The sequence below is a fragment of the Vombatus ursinus genome, unplaced genomic scaffold (genome assembly GCF_900497805.2).
Source record: "Vombatus ursinus unplaced genomic scaffold, bare-nosed wombat genome assembly UNPS02014786.1, whole genome shotgun sequence".
NCBI lineage: Eukaryota > Metazoa > Chordata > Mammalia > Diprotodontia > Vombatidae > Vombatus > Vombatus ursinus.
In genome coordinates this window covers 12,110,707-12,131,680 of record NW_020954564.1, presented here as the reverse complement: position 1 = coordinate 12,131,680, position 20,974 = coordinate 12,110,707, and the positions used below count along the sequence as shown (strand labels likewise).

Below are 20,974 nucleotides of genomic sequence, written 5' to 3'. Positions count from 1 at the left end.
CATAACACTCACTAGCTGTGTGACTCTGGGCAAGTCACTTAACCCCAATCGCCTCACTCAAAAAAAAAAAAGAAAAGAAAAGAAAAGAAAAAGAAAAACCAACTATGTCAGGCACTACACTTGGTACTGATGATATCCTGCTTGCAATGGATTTACATTCTAACAAGGGAGACAACATGTATGTATGTAGGTATATTCTAAATAAATGCGTGATGTTCTGGGAGAAAAGACACTAAGAGATGGAGGGACTGAGAAAGGCTTCATGGCAAAGGTAGTCCTTAAGCTGAGCCCTGAAGGAAACCAGGGATTCTAGGAGGTAGAAGTGACAAGAGTAATAGGAAGGAAGGCAGATGACGGTCGTATGAGGAGCGAAGTCACAAGGTTTACAGTTATAAGAAGGCCAGTGTGGCTGGTTGGTAGTGTACAGGAAGGGGAGTAATATATAATATGGATAGTAAGACAGGTTAGGGCCAGGTTGTGAAGGGGCTTTAAAAGCAAAACAGGAGTTTTTATTTGATCCTATAGGTAATAGGAAACCAATGGAATTTACTGAGTGAGGGAGTGACATGGTCAGACATGCACTTGAGGAAAATAACTTTAGCAGCTATGTGGAAGAAAGATTAGAGAAGGCAGAGATTTAGGGAGGGGTTCTAATTAGGAAACTACTGCAATTGTTCAGATGAGAGGTGAAATGAGCCTGAATCCAGAAGGCAGCTATGTGAGTAGTGAGAAGGGGTCAGAAGGGAGAGATGGTGTGAATGGTGAGACAACAAATTTGGCAACTGGTTGGATATATGGGTTAGGTGAGAGTGCAGAGTGGAGGATAGAGACAAGATTGTGAACCTAGGATACAAGAAGGATGGCAGTGGCCTTGAGAAAAATAGCACAGTTCAGAAAGGGGTAGAGGTTTGGGTATGAAAAACAATGAGTATTATTTTGGACATATTGGCACTAGATTTGGAATCAGAGTATCTGGGTTCAAATTTCATCCCTGTCATTTACTCTCTGTCACATACTCAGTGTATAAGTCATTTAAGTTTTCTGAGTCTCAGTTTCTTCCTCCAAAAAATGAGATGAGCAGACAAAATGGCTCCCAAGGTTCCTTCCAGTTTTAAATCTACAATCTTATGATCTAACTTCTATTGTAAAGAGAAATAAACAGAAAATGATGGGAAAGCCATATCCTCCCTTGAGAAGTTTTGAAATCTATTTTACTTCAGACTCAGCAAAATTCAGATCTATCGAGTTTTCTCCAATTGGTAGAAATTATTTTACGGAGAAGAGAAACCTATATAAGTAAGTTCATACAGAAACTAGGCAAATCTTGATGAATTTAAAGAATTCAACAAATGATAATATAGATTATTTGCAATCATTTCCATTCCTGAATAGTGTTTAATATATAAAATTGCTCTCCTTTAATAGTTTTAATACAAAGGTTTTATAGGGACTCTTTCTTATTGCATTTTTCCTAGTTCTAATGACTATATAGATAGACATAATCTACCTTAAAAAAGTGATTACCAACCCTGGAGTTATGACACCTTGAACATCTGCTGTGTGGTCAACCTTGCCCATAATTATGAAGAACATGCCACCACTAACAAAATAATACTATTTCAGAGAAGACAACCTAAGGATTTGCTTTTTCACAAACAGTTACTGAGCACCTACTATCTGTTAGACCTTTTGTTATATGCCAAGGGGGAAATGATGATTAGTAAGACCAAGACCTTGCCCTTAAGATTATCCAGTCTGATAGGTAAATGAAGCCAAATGGAAGGCTATATGATGTAGTAGTGAAAGCACTGATGTGAGAATAATATGATTCTGACAATACCCTTCATCCATTGGCTGTGTGATCCAGGCAAATCATTTCACCCTTCTGGACCTCTAAGTCCTCATCTGTGAAATGACATGACTGTCTTAAGTAATTTCTAAGCTTTCATTCATTATATGGCAAGGATAATCTATTAATTTTGCATGTGATAAGAAATGGACTAGTTAGGTCTCAAAAGAAAAAAAGTTTTAAATCAGTGTATTCAAAATGTAATCAAATCATGTCTTTTTCAACTCTAATACTTAAATATTTTATGATTGGGAAAGAACACTGAATCTGGAAAAAGACAACCTAGGTTCTAATCCCACCTATGGTACTTAATAGTTCATGGCCTTGGATAAGTAACTTAATCTTTCAGGTCTCAATTTCTTCATCTTTAAAATAAGGGGACTGTATTGGATGATCTCTTTTAGTCCTCAGTACTATTATACCAGGAAAATGAACTACATTCCCAACTGGATACTTTGTTACTTTAAAGTTAAGTTTCTGTGAGGTACTCGTCTTCTTGAACCTTCTAACATTAATAAATTCTTATGCATTTCAAAATGCTTTATGTATTACTGCTAAATGCTAAAATATTATTCAGTGGATTACAATAGAAAGCTATTAGGGTTCACTCAGAATTCTAAAAAACCAAACCAAAAGACCACAGAATATATGTGTATATGTTTGTATATAAACTAACAGGTATAAATTTTTTTTTCAGTTTTTTCCATTTTTTTCCAGTTCCAGGTCTAACTGGAAAATAATACCAGCTAATACCATGACTCCAAAAAAGCCTGCAAGTAATTGAAACTATAACATAAGCTTAGCTTAAATCTTACCTTCCTCTTCATCATCTTCTGGAGGGGAAGGTATCATTGAACTCTGGGACCCTGACTGTGGCAGGCGAAGGGAGGGACTGGCTGTGGTTTTTCTCCTTTCTCTTTCTGATTCACTCTCCAAGCACACAACTTCATATAAAGTGTCAGTGTTACTTTTTCTGTCTTTCTGTTTTATCTTTAGGAAAGAATGATATGAATTAGGCCCATTCATTAATCTGTGCTTTTGATTTGATGTAGCATTCAATTCAGCAAGCATTTAAGCATCTACCACATGCAAAGCACTATGTTGGCTCTGTAGCTGAAAGTAAAACAAAACAAAAAATGGTCCCTGCCCTCAAAGAACTTATTGTTCCACTTGGAGTTAAACAACATATACACAGACAGGCAAATACAACCAGAGGAGAGAGAGAGCAATCAGTGGGAAGTGAGGAAATAAGGGCAAGGACTGGAGGCCAAGAATATAGACAATTTTTCTAGGAGTCTGGTTGTGAAATAAAAGAGATATACGGTTATAATTTGAGGACAAGATTAAATGAAGGCTTTTTAAGGATAAGAGAAATCTGGATATGTGTGTAGTAGCAGGGAAGAACCAGTAGATAAAAAGAATACGATGATTAGAGAGTGGGAATGATTGAAGAAACAAGCTTCCCAAGGAGAAAGGAAGTGATGAAATCATAAGTGCGGTTAACAAGGGTTTGGCCTTGGAAAAGAGAAAAGTCAATTCTTTACCAGAGCAAAGTAAGAGGGAGTGATACAAGTGGCTGTGAGGTACAGGATAGGTGACAATAGAGAGCACAAGATGGAAAGCTTCTATTTTCTCAATAAAACAGAAGTTGGGGGACAGTTGCGTAAGGGGCTTCAGGAAAGAGGTTTGAAATAGCTGCTTTGGGAAGTGCAAAGGAACATGTGAGGAAATAAAACGCTAAAGTTATTATAGAATACGTACATGTGTACATATATACATGCTATGTGGTTTAGCAGAATGGATGGGGCTAGGGAGCCAGGAGATTTGGGTTTAAGTTGACACTCTGCCACTCGTTTGTTGTGTGTGACCCTGGGCAAGTCGCTACACCTTACTGAACCCCAGGTCCTCATCTGTAATAGTTGGTGCTTAAACAGAAGATCACTAAGGTTCCTTTCAGTTCTAATATTATGTATTCTAAGACCCATTCCAGCTCTGAGTTCTATGTTCTAACCTTCTATGTTCTAGGACCACGCCTCCTTTTCCCTTCTATATTCTAAGGCTTCTGCAGGCCTAAAGTTCTATGAATGTCCAGTCTATATCTTCTATGTACTGTCAAGAAACTTTGGCTTCTGTCCAGTTCCTTCCTATTTCATTTGACGGTATTCTAAATGTACTAAATTTGAACTATTTTCATCCTATCCAGCTAAAAAAGGTACTTCTCTAATGTTGTGCCATCTAAGGTTGCTTAATAATCACCACAGTTGGGAATACTTCCAAGCCAAAAAAATGTACCGAGCCATCACATTTTGGGGGGGGGGGGGGGGGGGGAGGAGAGCGGGTTTGAGAAGGATTGAAATCAGTGTTGAATATATGTGTAGGAGCAGCAAGGTGGTGCAGTGGATAGAGCATTGGCCCTGGAGTCAGGAGGACCTGAATTGAAATCTGGCCTCGGACACTTGACACTTACTAGCTGCGTGACCCTGGGCAAATCACTTAACCCCACTGCCCAGCCAAAAAAAAATGTGTGTGTATTTAAACATTTGTGAAAAGTATTGTTTTTCCTTATTTGAAAAGCAAAAAATTGATGACCAAGATAAGTTTAGTGTCTATAGGAAATTTTGCCCTATGAGGAAAAATTCTTACTGCTGGGGCTAACAGAATTTTAAAAATGGAAGCATTCTGTGCTTAATTTTTGGCAAGCAAATAACGAAAATGCCCTTACAACCCAAATTAGAAATAAGAAAAATGGAGAACACAACAAATGCAGAAATTAAGAAAACTATTAGAGACTGACCAAGAAGGTTATTAGTCCAACAACTGGTCAGTCACAATTTAAGCCAGTATTCTACCATCAGTTAGTTACTGAGATCTCATTAAGAATTGACAATATGCCCTCAGATATCAGAATGAACACTTCTTCAGATACACTGTACTGCAGGTTGACAAAACTGAGAATTTAAGAGAATTGGATGAATATTTACAATACTATAAAATGTTCAGCTGACAAAAAGAGGAAATAAAGCAAAACAAACAAATCTCTGGAGAAAAACGAATAGATCATTAATGATCTGATTAAACTTGATAAAAAAGGTACTGGGATAATATGGATGTTCCTTTATAGTCAAAGAACATGTAAATTTAATACCATACATAAACTGTTTTCAAATAAAATAATTTCTGTGAATCAAAAATCATTAAAATGATGACAAACGTTACAATGTATGTAAGTTTGGTAAAATAAAAGATACCGTGGTAATTAGGTTAAACTTCCAAAATTTGTTTTGTTCCCCCAGACAAATATTTGAGGCTTTTGGCATTAGTTGTTGAAATTTTCCTCATTATATTAAAAAATGATTCATCCAAATAAGGAGAAAAGTGGTAGAATAAACTTGGGATATTCCCTCCTTTATTTCTGCTTTATTGTTAGGGTTCTACTATTAGTATGCCACTTAGAATGGGTGTAAAAAGGTTCATCAAAAGGTTAGGATTGTGGTAGGAACATGTTTAACTCTGCTTTCCACCCCATATGAAATTATTTTTGGCAAAGTGATTCTAGGTTAAAAGAGATGGTGTTAGACAAAGTATTATACTGAAATATTTTATAAAACCATGTGCAGGATTCAAATTAATCTTATCCACTTCGAATCCCTACAGGTCTACATGGATTGCAGAATACGTACATGTGGTTATTTCACAGGGGACTGTAGATATCAAATGGAGAGAAGCTAGGAAAATCTGAGGAAGATCAGAATAGGTATGGTACTCTAAGATTTACAAAGAGGATCCTAGGCAAAAAAACTACAGCACAGTTCAATTACATTAGGTTAGAAGTAGGGACATATCTGATATTATTTCTCACAACAACCCCATAAAATAGGTAGTATAAGTCTTATCATTTCCATTTCACTGAAGCAAAAACTTAAGCCGGAAAATGGGAAATGTCTTGGCCAAAGTCACATGGAAAGAGGTAGAGTCAAGACTCTGATTTAGGTTTTCTGATTACCAAGTCTAGTAACTCTTCCACATGCAATTTCTGAAATTTGTAAAAAATAAAATGAAATTATAATAAATAAATAAGAAAATAAATAATGAATAAAATTAGCCATTTCCAAAATGTGCTTACCCTAAGGTAAATATTCAAATAGATCTGTGATTTCATCAATCTGAATATTCTGTCCAATGATGCAGATTATAGCCCATTCATGCCTGCTTATCTTGTGCAACTCTTGATCTTGTCCTCCCAAGTATGCTTCAGGGATTTTACCCAATGTACTGGGGGGTTTTCTTGGCATCTTGAGGATGCCAATGGAACAAACAAGTTGTCCAATGGTTATTCCTAGCTCTCAACATGTCTTAAAAAAAATGACATATTTTTTGACATCCTTTATCCTGCTTCTCCTTCGTAATTCTTTGTAACATGTTGCAGTCTGTTCTTGCTCACCATGTGCCTCTCAACTGCCCTTTGGGTAATTCTTAACTTCAATCTGTGAAAACTAGTGTTCCATAATTTGTAGCTATATAATATCAAAAAAAGAATAATGCCATTAAAAAGATAATAGGAAGAAGCTTAAGTTGCTAACAGAAAACTGCAGTTTCCCTAAAGTAATCCAAGATGCTCTCTCCTTATTCAAATGAATCCAATGCAGTAACTTATTCATTTGCTACGCCCCAAGTTACATGTGCTTAACAGAAAAGAGATATAGATTGCCTATCTAACTGCATATAGGTCTGGACAATAGATATTCTTTATCTACTGATTTTTTTTTCTTTTTGAGGCAATCAGGGTTAGGTGACTTGCCCAGGGTCACACAGCTAGTAAGTGTCTGAGGCTGGATTTGAATTCAAGTTCTCCTGACTCTAGGGCTAGTGCTCTAAACCCTCTACTGATTTTTTTCTTGTATGTATAGTTAGATTAAACTCTTTTGAGTGATTATGGATCCCAGTTAGGAGGCTCTCCAATGTTCTTTCAGGTAGTTACCTAGCTTCCTCTATGTGCTAGACACTGTGCCAAGTGCTAGAGAAAGACAAAAATAGTCTCTGTGGTCAAAGAGCTCACGGTATAGTGGGAAAGACAGTATACAAACAATTATGTACAAACAAACTCTATACAGGAAAAAATTGGAGATAATCAATAAAGGGAAAGCACTAGCATTAATGTGGATGAGCAAGAGCTTCTTCCAGAAGCGGGGGACTTTAGCTGAGACTTCAAGAAAGCTGGGCTGTGGAGAAGGGGAGGGAGACAGTGTCAGGTATGGGGTTGAGCCGATGAAAATGCAGAGCTGTGACATGGAGTGTCTGGTGAAAGGACCAGAAAGTAGGCCAGTGCTACTGGATCACAGAGTAGATGGAGGGCTTCGGGGGGTAGGGGAAGGAAGGGGAAGAGAGAGAGGAGGTAGGGAAGAGAGAGGATAGAAGCTTTAGAAAGATTAATTTGACCGCTGAGAAGCTGGACCATATTGAGAAGAACTTGAGGCAAGGAGACCAAACAGCACGCTATAGAAATATTCCAAGTGTGAAGTAATAATGGTCCACATCAGAGTGGTGACAGTGTCAGAGAAGAGAAGGGGGTGTTGAAGTTAGAAATAACAGCTGGTTCTGGAGCTTGATACAATTAGAACAATACCATCTGCAAATAAGAGTATGTGAAAGACTACCATTTCTAGGGAACATTTCTTCAATTTAGACTGCTGTGACAGCAAACAGCTTTGGTGAATGTGTGTCTCCCTGTTTTAATCCTTGTTTGATATTAATGATATGAGGGTTATTGAAGAGAGTTATGCTTGTTATCTCTTTCAAGGAATCTTGTACAATGTTGATGGAGAGAGCCTTTAAAGTGGCAATTTGCTGACTAAATTGAATGCTTTTTACATTCAACAATCATGCTACTGAAATCACTAGGGAACAGAATATTATCTCACTGGTTTTCATCAAGGAAACAAGTCTCAGAAATCTCTAGGAGGCTAATATATAAGTTCTGATCTAATTAATTGTGACATATCTGAGGCAACATGGTCATAACAGATTGTAACCTTAAAAAGGTAATCTAAGGAGTGAGGTTTTTGTCAGTGTCTCCAGGACTGCTTAGGGGGTAAAGGATGTTTTGGTTGTTAAGCACCTGTTATTCCGGCACTCAGCAAGTGCCTAGCACATGTCAATATTGTGTAATAAGTGCTTGTTGACCGATGATTGTTGTCTAATCAAAAATATAGAATTTTTGCATCAAAAAAACTCTACAGGTCATCTAATTCAAACCATACCTGAGCAAAATTCTTATTTAATAATATAATATCCCTGACATGGATCTGCTGGAAAATCTCTGGTGAAGGGGAACCTTCTGAGGAAGCTAATTAAACACTTATTATCATCTGAAATTACCTAAGTGAGGACAGTGAAAAATACGTTGAAAAATAAGATTCAGGAATAAGAAATGAAAGACTCCAAAAGCTTACAGACTACAAAGAAGCTTCATACCTATATATCACACTTTAAATTAAATGAACAGTATAAAAGACAAGAAACAACTAGTTACCAAAATGTGAATCATTTTTAATTAAGTGCACAGTCAGATCAACTTCTCAGAGCAAAGATCAAAACGATCAACATATTAGAAGAATAAAAATGAGAAAGATATGGCATACAATTGAGACAACTCCAGCCTGTCTTATTTAAATAAGCTGTAGATATGAAATAAATGGGGAATAGGTAAAAGAACAAATATAGAAAAAAGAACAGAACTTTACTAAGAAAGATTAACTAATGTAAATCAACAACCCAAAATAACACAGAACCCCAACAAGCTTCCCAACAAGCTTACAAACCACTGTAGCCAGCAAAAGTTTGCTCTCCTAATCAAAAGGAATACAGTAACTAAGGGCAATACTAGTTTAGGCAATATATTCATTTAGTAAATATTGTGGAGGAAGATGGTAGAGGACATGATCACAATTACCTCATAAAGCAGATGATCCCAATGACATGAAATTTGAGGGAGCAAGATGAACAATTAAAAATGGAAAAGATCTGTGATGATTTCTAATAATCTCTTTCGCTTATCAATGACAAATACTACAGTTGGACCCTTCAAATCACAGAAAAAGGAAGGAGAAATGGCTAAACAAGCCTAAAATGGGAAAAGCAGTTGGAATGAACCAAGCAAGAGAGAAGATCTATGTTGGAGGTGAAATTATTTTGAGGATATTAAGGACTCCTTTTGAGGTACAGAATGAGAAAGCAGTCAAATAGCCAGGACTTCTTAAGCTACTTAGAAAGGGGGAAGTTACTAAAGGCTTGGGAAAAAATATTATCAAAAAGACAACTGAAAAATATCAGTAACTACCATTGAGAAGGATATTTTCCTATGACATGAAAATTTTTTGAGACCAATTTATGTAGACATGGAGGACATCTTGATGAAGGTATCAGAAAAGATAGCAGGCTTTCATTAGTGACATTAAACAGAGGAACACGTATTTACTGCCACATAACTAAGAAGAAGAGAAAATATAAGATTCCACTAAACTTGTTTACTATAAAAAAGTATTTGGGTAGAGCAAAATGATATCTTAAAGACTTTCCCTCCCAACAAGCTGTCAACCATGCAAATGTTAGTATCATACATGATTCCTTCAAAGAGGTAACAATAGAGATAACACTGCCCAATGATCTTGTGATTTTACTATCAAACAGTCATAAAATAGATATTTCTCACCAAAGGTATTTGTCACTTTGATAGATAAATTCTAGTACAATGTTAAAATCAAAGAGAGAGTCCCTATAAATGGTGAAGTCCTCCAGAAAATCTGGTTGGCAGATGGCATTGTGCTCACTGTATCAAACTGTAGAACTTTATAAAGCCTCCTAAGCGAGATCTAATCAAAATACTTTGGCCTAATTATCCAAAAGCCAAGCAGATAAAGAATTCTTATTATCCAGACTAAGATATACATTTGGATGGACAACTCATAGATCTGGTACATTAATACATACATCTTGGACAAATCCTCTGGCTAAAGAGTAAGTTAGAATCAGAATTTTAAAAAGTATAGGACAGTAGATTGGATTGCTCTGGAAGTTGTGCAGGGCTTTTAATCATTTCTAGTTTCTTTGTGAAATAAAAGCCCACTTTTTTAAACATCAGTAATCTACCAGTGATGCTGTATGGCTGTGAGTCACTGAATATCGTCCCTAGAATTAAAGTAAAGGGTCTCCTAAAGACAATGGAGAGGGGCATGTCAGGCATGAGCAGGCTGCAGGATATCAGCAATAAAGAACCATAGAAAGGAGAAGTAGGTCAGAAAATTCCAAGCTCCCTAGATTTCCTCTACAAACAAGGCAAAATAGCGCCGCAGGGTGAACATACAATGGCAAAAATAAACAAGAGTTGGGGCAGAGCAGTGGTCCTCCTGGTACAATTGGAGAAGATCTTAAGAAAGACTCCAGGAACTTTCAAAGTCAAAAACCAAACCCTTGATACTATTCACTTAAGGTTCTGACTGAGAAAGGAGGCAAACAGCCCAGTGTCCTTTCTTTTTACCTCATAACTGTAACAGTATGTTCCTAAAGGTCTTATGTAAAACAAAATATTCAAAACAGCATTCTCTTAGATAGCAAAAAAAAAAGTAAACATAGGGTATTCATCTACTGGGAAATTGCCAAACAAACTGTGAGACATGCAAAACTATGATAAAAGTATAAAGAATTTAGAAAGAAACAAGAAGACTGGAACAATGTGATGCAGAGTAAAGAAAGCAAGACTAATATTATGTACAATGCCTATAATAATGTGAATGATATTTTTAAAATGCAATCAAACTCTGATAAACAGTGAAACATTGGCCTTAGAGAACTGAAACGGAAATATTTTCCTGCCCTTGGCAGAAAGGTGGGGAGTATGGATGTGGAATGGCACAAATTCTTAGATGCAGTTGCTTGTCATTGGTTGGCTTTGCTTCAATGTTTTTCTTCATTACAAGGAAAGATTTCAGTTGGATAGGGCTAAGAGGAAGTGATTTTGATGTAAAATAAAAGGCAAAAATATAATTTAAAAATAAATGAAATAATGGGTTTCAAGAGATTGTGCCTTAATCAATTTTAGTAAATAATATTTTAAATGCTCTACTTTTGTCTTCTACAAAATGCAGATAATACTATTTGTATTATTCTTTTTTACAGAGCTATTGTGAGAAAAGTGCTTGGCAAAATTTCCAGGACTAGAGAAATGTAAGCTCTTATTACTTAAGAAAAATATTTAAGCCATCAACCAAAACCATGTTCCCAAACCCAAGAGCAAACTCTTGAAAAGGACAAAATTAATCTTTATCAATCCATATATTTAAAAATATAGATATCAGGAAATAAAAAGAGTATCTCTAATTTTAGGGTGTTAGATCAAATAAATGTCTTTGAACTGAAGACAAGTCAGTTCTAGATCTATTTTTCATCGTAAGAACTGGGCAGAAGGGATTAATACCTGTTTTAGCTTCAAAAAGAAGTTTTCAGTAGTGCTACGTTTGCTGAAGGGCCAGAATAGCCTCTCATTAGGTGAACAAACTCGGACTTTTGTCTCCAGAAGAAACCGAACAGGTTCCTGCACTTCTGTTATGACCAAATCAACTGCTGCAGTCATGAACAGCACTTTGTCTGAAGACAGAGAGAGAGAGAAAAGGATAGCAACTTATTTGTATGCTTAAAACAAATACGTTCCTCTTAATTCTGCAACACAAACTTTAGCAAATTTTGATACAGTAGCATATAAGATAACTAAAATAAGTCTCCATTAAGGAAAGTATATATCTTAGAAATATCAACAGGAAGATGAATATGTAAGGCAAGATAAGCTGTGGTCTAATTAATTATAAAATGTCTGAAGCAATGCTCTTCCATCAAGGTAAAGAAAAAGACTGAAACCAATGACAAAAAGTCCTTTGCAATAACTTTCTACCTAAAAGAAATATTATTTTGCTTACAGCTCAAATCATATTTCAACAAATTCCAATACACTGGAACTCGAAAGGAACGTGGAGATTATTTGGTCTGTCTTAATTTTACAGATGAAGAAATTGAGGTAGCAAGGTCATAACTTGCACAAAATCACCAGGCTAATTGGTAGCAAATCAGGAGTAGCTTCTATTAGAAACAGGTTGTCTCAGTTATAGGCAAAATATGGGCTTGAAGCCTTGGATTTAGGTAATGTGAAGTTTCTGTTGTTGTTGTTGGTATTTGCTGAAACACAATCTGAGCTGTGTTGACCTCACGCCAATGATGACGACAGTCTGAAGCTTACTGGGGGCATGAACACAAACATCTGTGAGGGAAAAAATACCTTTTGGTGTTTCTTCATTTACAACCTGGAAGTGTGGGGATTTAGGGTTCCAGCTACCAGTAATGATGTAAGACTTCCCATCTGAACTTTTCCCCATAGATTCCTAAGGAAAAGAGTGAAAGTAAGCCTGAGCCAAAATGTGACCTAGCAATAGTTAATGTTCATTTTGCTGTCTCTTCAAAAATATTAGCTGATATTTATATGCTTATTACAATTTATAAAGCAAATTATATATTCTCCTGATACATACTACAACCCAGTGAGAATGGTAGGATAAGGATTAACAATACCATTTTGTAGATAAGGAAACAGGTACAAAGAGGGTGTAATTTGTCAGAGGTCACATGGCCTTTATTGGATGGATCTAAAACTGTAGTGGGAAGACACCAAGAACAGGGCTCTTTCAACTGTACTGCATGTTCTCATACAAAGTGAAATTAGAACTACACACACATGAAAAAGTGAGCTCAAGGGAGTAAAGGTCTCCAAGCACTTTGCTTTATGAACCTGGTAAGTTCCTGAAAAGTTACTTCTAAAAGGAATGGCTTTAAAATGAATAAAGCTTTAAATATAGTAGATAAACTCAACTTCTGAAGGCATTCTAAAGCACATCCTTGTGTAAAACAAAAAACCTCCCTTAATTTATCTGTTTTATAAATCTGGATTTTCCTACCTCAGGTTAGCTAAAAGTGGGTTGTAGAAGTATTAGTGTTAAACAGGGACTGAGTGGTTTGGAAAGACAACATTTTGTATATGGAAGGAAACAAAGTGCAAAAGTTAAATTCTAAAGAAGAGTCCTTTTATCAATTAATAAAAGAAATCCATTATGTTGACATAGAAGTTTGGAGTATACAAAATACTTCTACACACATCATCTCATTTGATTCACAGAATCACAGAATGTTGGTCTGAAGGGCTCTCAGAGAATACTCAGTGTGACTCTCTTCCCTTTATAAGATAAAAGATTAAAGGCCAGGAAAGCTGAATAACTTGTTATTAGTAAGCTACAGAGCATGGTGTAGCAGAAAAAGGACTGGGATTGACCAGTTGTGTGATCTAGTGCAATCACATACCTGTAAAATTAACAACAGCTGTGGTATACAATAGGGTTGTCACCAAAATTCAATAAGATAATGTGTATAAAACACTTTGCAAACCTGAAGCATTTTATATATGTCAGTTATTGTTGTTAGTAAAGAAAAAAAAACAAGAAAAATAACCTCAGTTCACAACACTTGATTTTTTTGCAAAGCTTTGCTTTGCTCAGCAATAGCAACAGCTAATTTTGAGAGTTACAAGTACTTTGCAAAACAATTTGGTGAATGATAACCTAAGATTGTAGCTAATACAGTCTCATAAAACAACTAAATGCATTGTAAAAAGAATAAATCTACTGTGCAACTGATATTACTCAATTCATAAGAACATACATTGTTGACATGGAAGGAAAAAAGAACCAGAAAGTCTACTGAAACAGACTGCCAGGATTTCTACAGACAACTCTTTTCAGCCACAGTGAGGGGAGAACTCCCACATCTGGACTCCAACACTGCTGATATGCTGCACAAAGATGAGGGTGGTGTTCTTGACTCATCTTTCACTAACTGAGCATCTCCTATGTATGCACCAGACACTGTGCAAAGAACTGGGAATACAAAAAACAAAAACAAAAACAAAAACAGAAACAGACCTTGCTCTTAGAAAGTTCAGTCTAATAAGAAAAAAGAAAAAATGAGCTAGACAACAACAAAGATGAGCTAGACAAGAACAAAGACATGAAGATGATATCTGTGCTGAAGGCAACACAAATTTTAAAGCTCAAGATTCAATAACTAAGTTATCTCCAAGATGTAATTGTTCGGCTCAGCAAACACCTTTTGGCTTTCCAGGTCATCAGGTACTATGAAATATTACTTAAAGAGAAGTGCTCCAGTGTGAAAAGTTAGGAGTAAATGAATCTGAAGAGGCAGAAGGGCCTCATGACCTGGGTCAGAAGACTGGCAGAGAGAGAGAACCCAAGAGTTGTGCAGAGTACCAAGGGCAAAAAAATCTCTGAGCAGGTCCAACTGAGAAACAAAAAGTAAAGTCTTCCCAAAAAGGGAGTCAGGTACTCTTTGGAGAAAGCACCTGCTTGGTATATATGGAATGATGGATGATACAGATCCACAAGTACTGACAGGTGGGGCATTAGCCAATAAAAATCAGATGGAAGAAGAGATAAATAGTGTAGGATGATGACTACCTGCTAAGGGGGATTAAGACAGCTATTTGTCAACCTTATAGCAGATGACTTCTACTCACTTTTGTTGGAAATTCATGTGGACATCAATGATATTGCCAGAAGGAACCTAGAAAGAATTGCTAAAGATTATGAGGTCTTGGGAAAGAAACTAAGGACCATATTAAAGGTAAAGATGATGTTTTCATCACTGCTGCTCATCAAAGGTGAGGGATTCAGAAGGGAAAGCCAGACTTGAAAAGTTGGCAATTAGTTTAGAAGATGCTACCTAAAAAAAGGGATCTGGATTTCTGCACCACAGCATAAGATATAAGAATCAGATATTCCTAGACAAAAATAGAATGCACTTAACAAGGTTTGGTGAGAGTTAAATTACTGGGGCAGCTCGGAGGAGCAGTGAATACAGCACTGACCCTGGAGTCGGGAGGACCTGAGTTCAAATTTGACCTCAGACACTTGATGCTTTACTAGCTGTGTGACCCTGGGCAAGTCACTTAACCCCATTTGCCTAGCCAAAAAAAAAAAAAGTTAAATTGCCTAGTCTTGCAATCTAATCATATGTGCTTTAAACTGAAAAGGGTAAGAGAGGGATGAAATTGCCTGTGTACATATGAGCTGGATACTATTGAGTAGTTATAATATAGGAAGAATACAAACGAAATAAGTGAGTTCACAAAAAACAAAATCCAATAAAAGAGTCAATAATAAAACCTATGGCATAAGATGCCTATATTCAAATGTACAAAGTACAGCAAATCAATAAGAGGGACTAGTGATTCTAATTCAAGTAAGAAAATTCAACTCATCACCAAGAATTGGTGAAATGAGACCTATAAACTAGAATATGGATCTGGATGGTTATATTTTATTCAGAAGAAAAAAAGGGCAAGTAGTAGAATGAATATTAAAAAAGTACACTCATGAATAAGCCCAGGAACAACAGGAGGGAAACATCAATTAATCAATCAACAAGCCTTTATTAAGTGTATATTTTTGCCAGGCTTTGCTCTATGAGCTGGATGTAAAGACAAAAATGAAATAGTCCCTGCTCTCAAGGAGCTGACATTCTACTGGGAGAGACAACATATACATATATAGACAGATATAAAACAAATAAATAATAATTTTTGGAGGGGGGTAAGGGGAGAAGTGAGAAGACAGTAGTAACTGCAGAATCAGCAAATGATCAGTAAGCTAAGCACTAAAGAAACCAAGTATTCTAAGAGGCAGAAATGAGAGAGTAGATGCCAGGCACAGAGGTCAGTCAGTGAAAAGGAATGAAAATGGGTGACGGTATATTATATGTGTGGAAAAGTAAACAGGTCGCTTTAGTTGAACCAACTAGTATGTGAAAGAGAGTCAAATATAAGGCTGGAAAGGTAGGCTAAAGCCATGTTTTGAAGGGCTTTAAATGCCAAACAAAGGATTTAATATTTGAATGTAAATATAACTGGGAACCACCAGAGTTTGAGTCCAGAGAAATAACATGGTCAGACCTGTACTTTATTTTATTTTATTTTTTGGCTAGGCAATGAGGTTAAGTGACTTGCCCAGGGTCACACAGCTATTAAGTGTCAAGTGTCTGAGGCCAGATTTGAACTCAGGTCCTCCTGACTCTAGGGCCTGTGCTCTGTCCATTGTGCCAACTAGCTGCCCCTATACCTGTACTTTAGGATATTTTCTTTAACGGTTCTGTTAAGGAGAGACACTTGAAATGGGACCAATCTGGAGGATACAGGACCAGTCTAGACAAACTGGTGATGGGGGGGGGTACTATGTGAACAGAAAGACTGGGACAAAAGCAAGAAATGTTATACAAGTGGAATACGCAAGACATGGCAACTGATTGGATATTTAGGGTGAAGAAAACTTGTAAGTTGAAAATGATTTCAATGTTGTGAACCTAGGTGAGTGAAAGGACAGTCGTTCTCTTAACAAAATTAGAGAAGTTCAGAAAAGGAGTGGATTCTATTAGGTCTGTATCCCAAAGAAATCATAAAAAATGGAAAAGAACCTACATACAAAACTATTTATAGCAGCTCTTTTTGTGGTGGCAAAGAACTGGAAATTGAAGGGGATGCCCATCAATTGGGAAATGGCTGAACAAGTTGTGGTATATGAATGTAATGAAATACTATTGTGCTATAAGAAATGATGAGCATGTGGGTTTCAGAAAAACCGGGAAAGACTTACATGAACTGATGCAAAGTGAAGTGAACAGAACCAGACCATTTTACACAGTAACAGTAACATTGTTCGATTATTAACTTTGACAGACTTGGCTCTTCTCAGCAATACAATGATCTAAGACAATTCCAAAAGACTCATGATGGAAAATGCTATCCACATCCAGGGAAACAACTATGGAGTGTGAATGCAGATCGAACTATACTATTTTCTCTCTTTTTTTCCCTTTTGTTTTGATTCTTCTTTCACAACATGACTAATGTGGAAATATGATGATTTTAATTGTACATGTATAACCTATATCAGATTGCTTGCTGTCTTGGGGAGGGGGGAGGAAAGGGAAGGATAAAAAAATTTGAAACTCAAAATCTTATAAAAGTGAATGTTGAAAACTATCTTTATGTGTAATTGGAAAAAATAAAATACTATTAAGTGGGGGAGAAAAAGAAAGAAAAGGAGTTTTGTTTGGGGAATGTTGAGTTTGAGGATATCCATTTTGGAATGTCCAATAGGCAATTGGTGATGAGGGATTAAAATTCAAGAGAGGGACTAGGGCCAGATATATAAATCTGGCTGTCATCTGCTACAGTGTGGTCATAAAGGATGAGGATTGAGAAAAAGCCAATAAACTTGGCAATTAAGAGATCATAGTAACCGTGGAGAGAGCAGTTTCAGTTGAGTGAAGAACTATAAAAACATGAAAGATCAGAAAATGAGGTGGGCTGGACATGTAATAAGAATGAGAAGCAAGAGACGAACAAGCAAGAGATATCCTGGTAATATTCAAAAACAAAAAGAATTAAAGGAAGACCTCCAACAGGTTGAGGATTTAGAATTAAGTAGCATGGAAGGCTAGAGATTTTCACTGTGTACCTAACCAATGAACTGTGAGGTACACACATCCTCTCTCATTTGGACTAATCCAATAGCTTCCTAATGGATCTTCTTGCTTCATGTATCTCTCTATTTCAATCCTTCCTCTACATCCACCAAAGCGACTTTCCTAAAGCACATTACTCCCTCACTCCATAAATTCCAGTGGCTTCTATTGCTTCCAGGATCTCCTCTACTTGGTATGGTCCATTTCTTGTTACTCAACAAGAGAGTTAGACTAGATTGGGGATTCTTAACCTGGGTTCACGAATTTGTTTTTAAAAATTAATTTTATAATTGTATTTCAATACAATTGTTTTCTTTTGTAATTTTATTCATTTAAAAATTATATGGAGAAAGGTCCATAGGCTTCACCAAACTGTCAAAGGAGTCCATGACACAAAAAAGGTTAAAAACCTCTGGACTAGATGACTTCAAGGTCCCCTTCTACCCTTAAATCTTACAAAATTACACATCCTGTGAAGGATCTATAATTTTAAAGATGTGGATATTCCCACGTAGACTACAGAAAGCTAAAACGAGAAGGGACCTTACAGATCATCTGGTTCAATCTCTTCATTTTATGGGGGAAAAAAAGAGGTCCAGAGAAGATAAGGAGGCAGCTAGATAGCTCAGTGGATAGAGCACTAAGTCTGGAGTCAGGAAGATCCAGTTCAAATCTGGACTCAGACACTAGCTGTGTGACCTTGGGCAAGTCACTTAACCTCTGTTTGCCTTAATCCACTGGAGAAGGAAATGGCAAACCACTTCAGTATCTTTGCCAAGAAAACCCCATGGACAGTACTGATGTGATAAGGTTCATGGGGTCATGAAGAGCCAGACATAATTAAATGACTGAACAACAAGAGGAAATAAATGACTTCCCTAATGTTGCATAGGTAGTATGTAACCCTCCACAGGTAACATTTGAACCTAGATATGCTGACTCCAAATCTAGTGATTTCTATCACACCATTCTCTCTCAAAGTATGGCTGTAGGGATAGGGAGGGGGAGAAGAGTGAGCTGTTCTTTACTGAGAAAATCAAATATAAACCTGCCATCAAAACATGATCATACCAGATCTAATAAGTGCATGTCACTATTCCGCACATCTTTTCCAGGGCTAAGGAGAAGGCCAAAACATCTGCAAAAAATAAGTAGCAATATTAACTTGGAAAAAGAAAACCACATGTAGTAAATAAAGTTTTAAATACAAAGCAACTGGTCAATTTATGATACTCTGATTGAAAATTTGAAGTTTATTAAAACTGTCAGTCAATTTCCTAATATCCTTTCATAGATGTCTTCCTCAAATATGTCACCTGGACATGCAGGTGATCCAGGGTTTTCAAAGGCTATGCCTAGCAGAGTGAAAGGTATGGTAGGGACAATTAAGTTAAAAATACTTTTAGGACAGGGTTATCAATAGATAATGTATCACTCAAGGACCAGGCAAGTGAAATGCAGAGTGATTCATCACCAAAGACTTTGCTATAAGTTGAATATTTTGACAATAAATCACCTAGACCATACACTAAGGCATGGAAGGGCAGCAGTCAATATTGGTAGAAAGGATACCCAAACTAACAAAATTGCAGATTCCTAAAATGTTTAATATTTCTAATCTCACATATTTATGATTGGCAAAAATATAACCCTTGTTTCTCAATGAAAAAAAAAAATAAACAAGTACCATAAAACTGAAAAATAAGGCCACATTTTATTTAGTAAGATTATTTCTCTGGCAAACATGCCAGGGCAAAATCCAGGGGAAATACTGCAGATTGAAAAGAGTTACTACAGTATTAAAAAACTGTCAACATTTCAAGTAGAACAATTAATTTTATATCCTCGCTATCTCCCCACCAGTTCATAGAACAGTGTGCACTACCTAAGGCAGTTGTTTTTTATGTGTTTGTTGAATGGCCAAATGAGACAAAGATGCAATGATGGCTTTAAAAACAAAATGGGAATTTTTACTCTCCATTAAATGCTTTAAAAAATCTCAAATGATCCTGAAGTTTCAAGCTTTTGAAAATGCTTACCTTTCAATGATAAGCTCTTTGTTACTTGTTTGTTGGACATAAATGACAATCTTCTTATCAATTCCCTGTCGAAGTTTGAAGCATTGCCTGTCCTTGTCTTTAGGAACTGCACTATAAACCCCCCCCCCAAAAAGGCTTCATTAATTTAAATTAAAAAATACGAGCTTATTATTAAACAACTAAGTAAACTTGCTTTCAAATTTACATGCTATTTCACACTTTATATTCCTCATACCTGGCAATCATAATTGCATTATGGCATTATTATAAAATTATACTAACACAATTTATTTAACTATTGCCCTATTTTCAGACATTTAGGTTGCTTCCAGTTTTTTGCAATCACAAATAATGCTGCTATGAAAATATCTGGATAGCTGTCATTTTGTTTGTCTTTGTTAACATTTTCAAGGTATATTTTTAATATCAGGGCAAAAGGAATGATTATTTTTATTAACATGTACTGTGAAAAGTGCTTTCCAAAGAGTCTACAAAGTTTGCAATTCTACCAGCAATAACTGAGTGTGCTTCTTTCTCCACAATCCAAAAGCAAAGAGTTTGAATGCTTTTGATTATTTTTGCCAATTTGATGGGTATGAGGATTTAAATTTAAGTAATGAAATTTAATTGCTTTCAAAGTTGATTTAATTTGTATGTCTTCAATAATCATGAAGTTGTGCACTTCTTCCAGTAACTAATAAACTTGTGTTTCTTCTTTTGAAAATTGTCTTATTGCTTTTATTAATTTTGAATAGTTTTCTTACATAATATATATTATATAATACGCAATACATTATATAACATATAGTTATATAATGTATATTATGTAGCATAACTTTTTAAAAAAGACTTCAAACTTTAAATCTTTGTGCTTTCTTTTTCTTCCTTAGAAAAAATAATGAAACTCTGAAGGGATCTCGTCTTTGTATCACTGTTATGGTAGCAAAATACAACATGAAATTTCTACTAGAATCCCAGGGTGGTATAGTGGGGAAAAAATGTTGGATTTGGAGTCAAAGGATCTATGTGGTCATGAGTAAGTCATTAACCTCTTTGGGATTTAGGTTCCTATAAAATGAGAGGAGTGGATGGATTCAGTGATCTCTAGGGTAGCTAACATCTCTAAATTTGTGATCCTACCATTTATGATTTTAGAGTTGTAAATCAGCTTAGAGATCATTTGCTCCAATGCTCTCATGTTACAAATGCAACTGAGACTCAAGAGAAGGTAAATGACTTGTCCAAGATCAAAGATGTAATAAATGGGAGAGCTAGGATTTGAAATAAGCTCCTGATTCTAAAATTACTACTTTTTCTATTATATAATACTGTACTTAAAATAGTTTTAGATTACAAAATTAATTAATCCTAAAAAGGAACCAATAATATAGCTTAAGATGGATTGTTAAACTGGGCTCAAGTTCTGTACCAGGGAACACTCACCCTAAGCCCTAAAAAG

General features: G+C 36.0%; 1 protein-coding gene across 3 annotated transcripts in view; it reads right to left on the bottom strand.

The window, feature by feature from the left end:
- LOC114047174 (rab GTPase-activating protein 1) overlaps window positions 1-20,974 on the bottom strand; it is a 218,109-nt gene that overhangs the window by 118,719 nt on the left and 78,416 nt on the right. For all 3 annotated transcript variants that reach the window (XM_027867964.1, XM_027867966.1, XM_027867965.1), the window contains exons 7-11: window positions 19,516-19,626; window positions 18,548-18,614; window positions 12,171-12,273; window positions 11,319-11,488; window positions 2,665-2,839 (exon numbers count right to left, since the gene is read on the bottom strand). In XM_027867964.1, coding sequence (XP_027723765.1) covers window positions 2,665-2,839; window positions 11,319-11,488; window positions 12,171-12,273; window positions 18,548-18,614; window positions 19,516-19,626 — 626 coding nt within the window. The remainder of the gene's footprint in view (window positions 1-2,664; window positions 2,840-11,318; window positions 11,489-12,170; window positions 12,274-18,547; window positions 18,615-19,515; window positions 19,627-20,974) is intronic.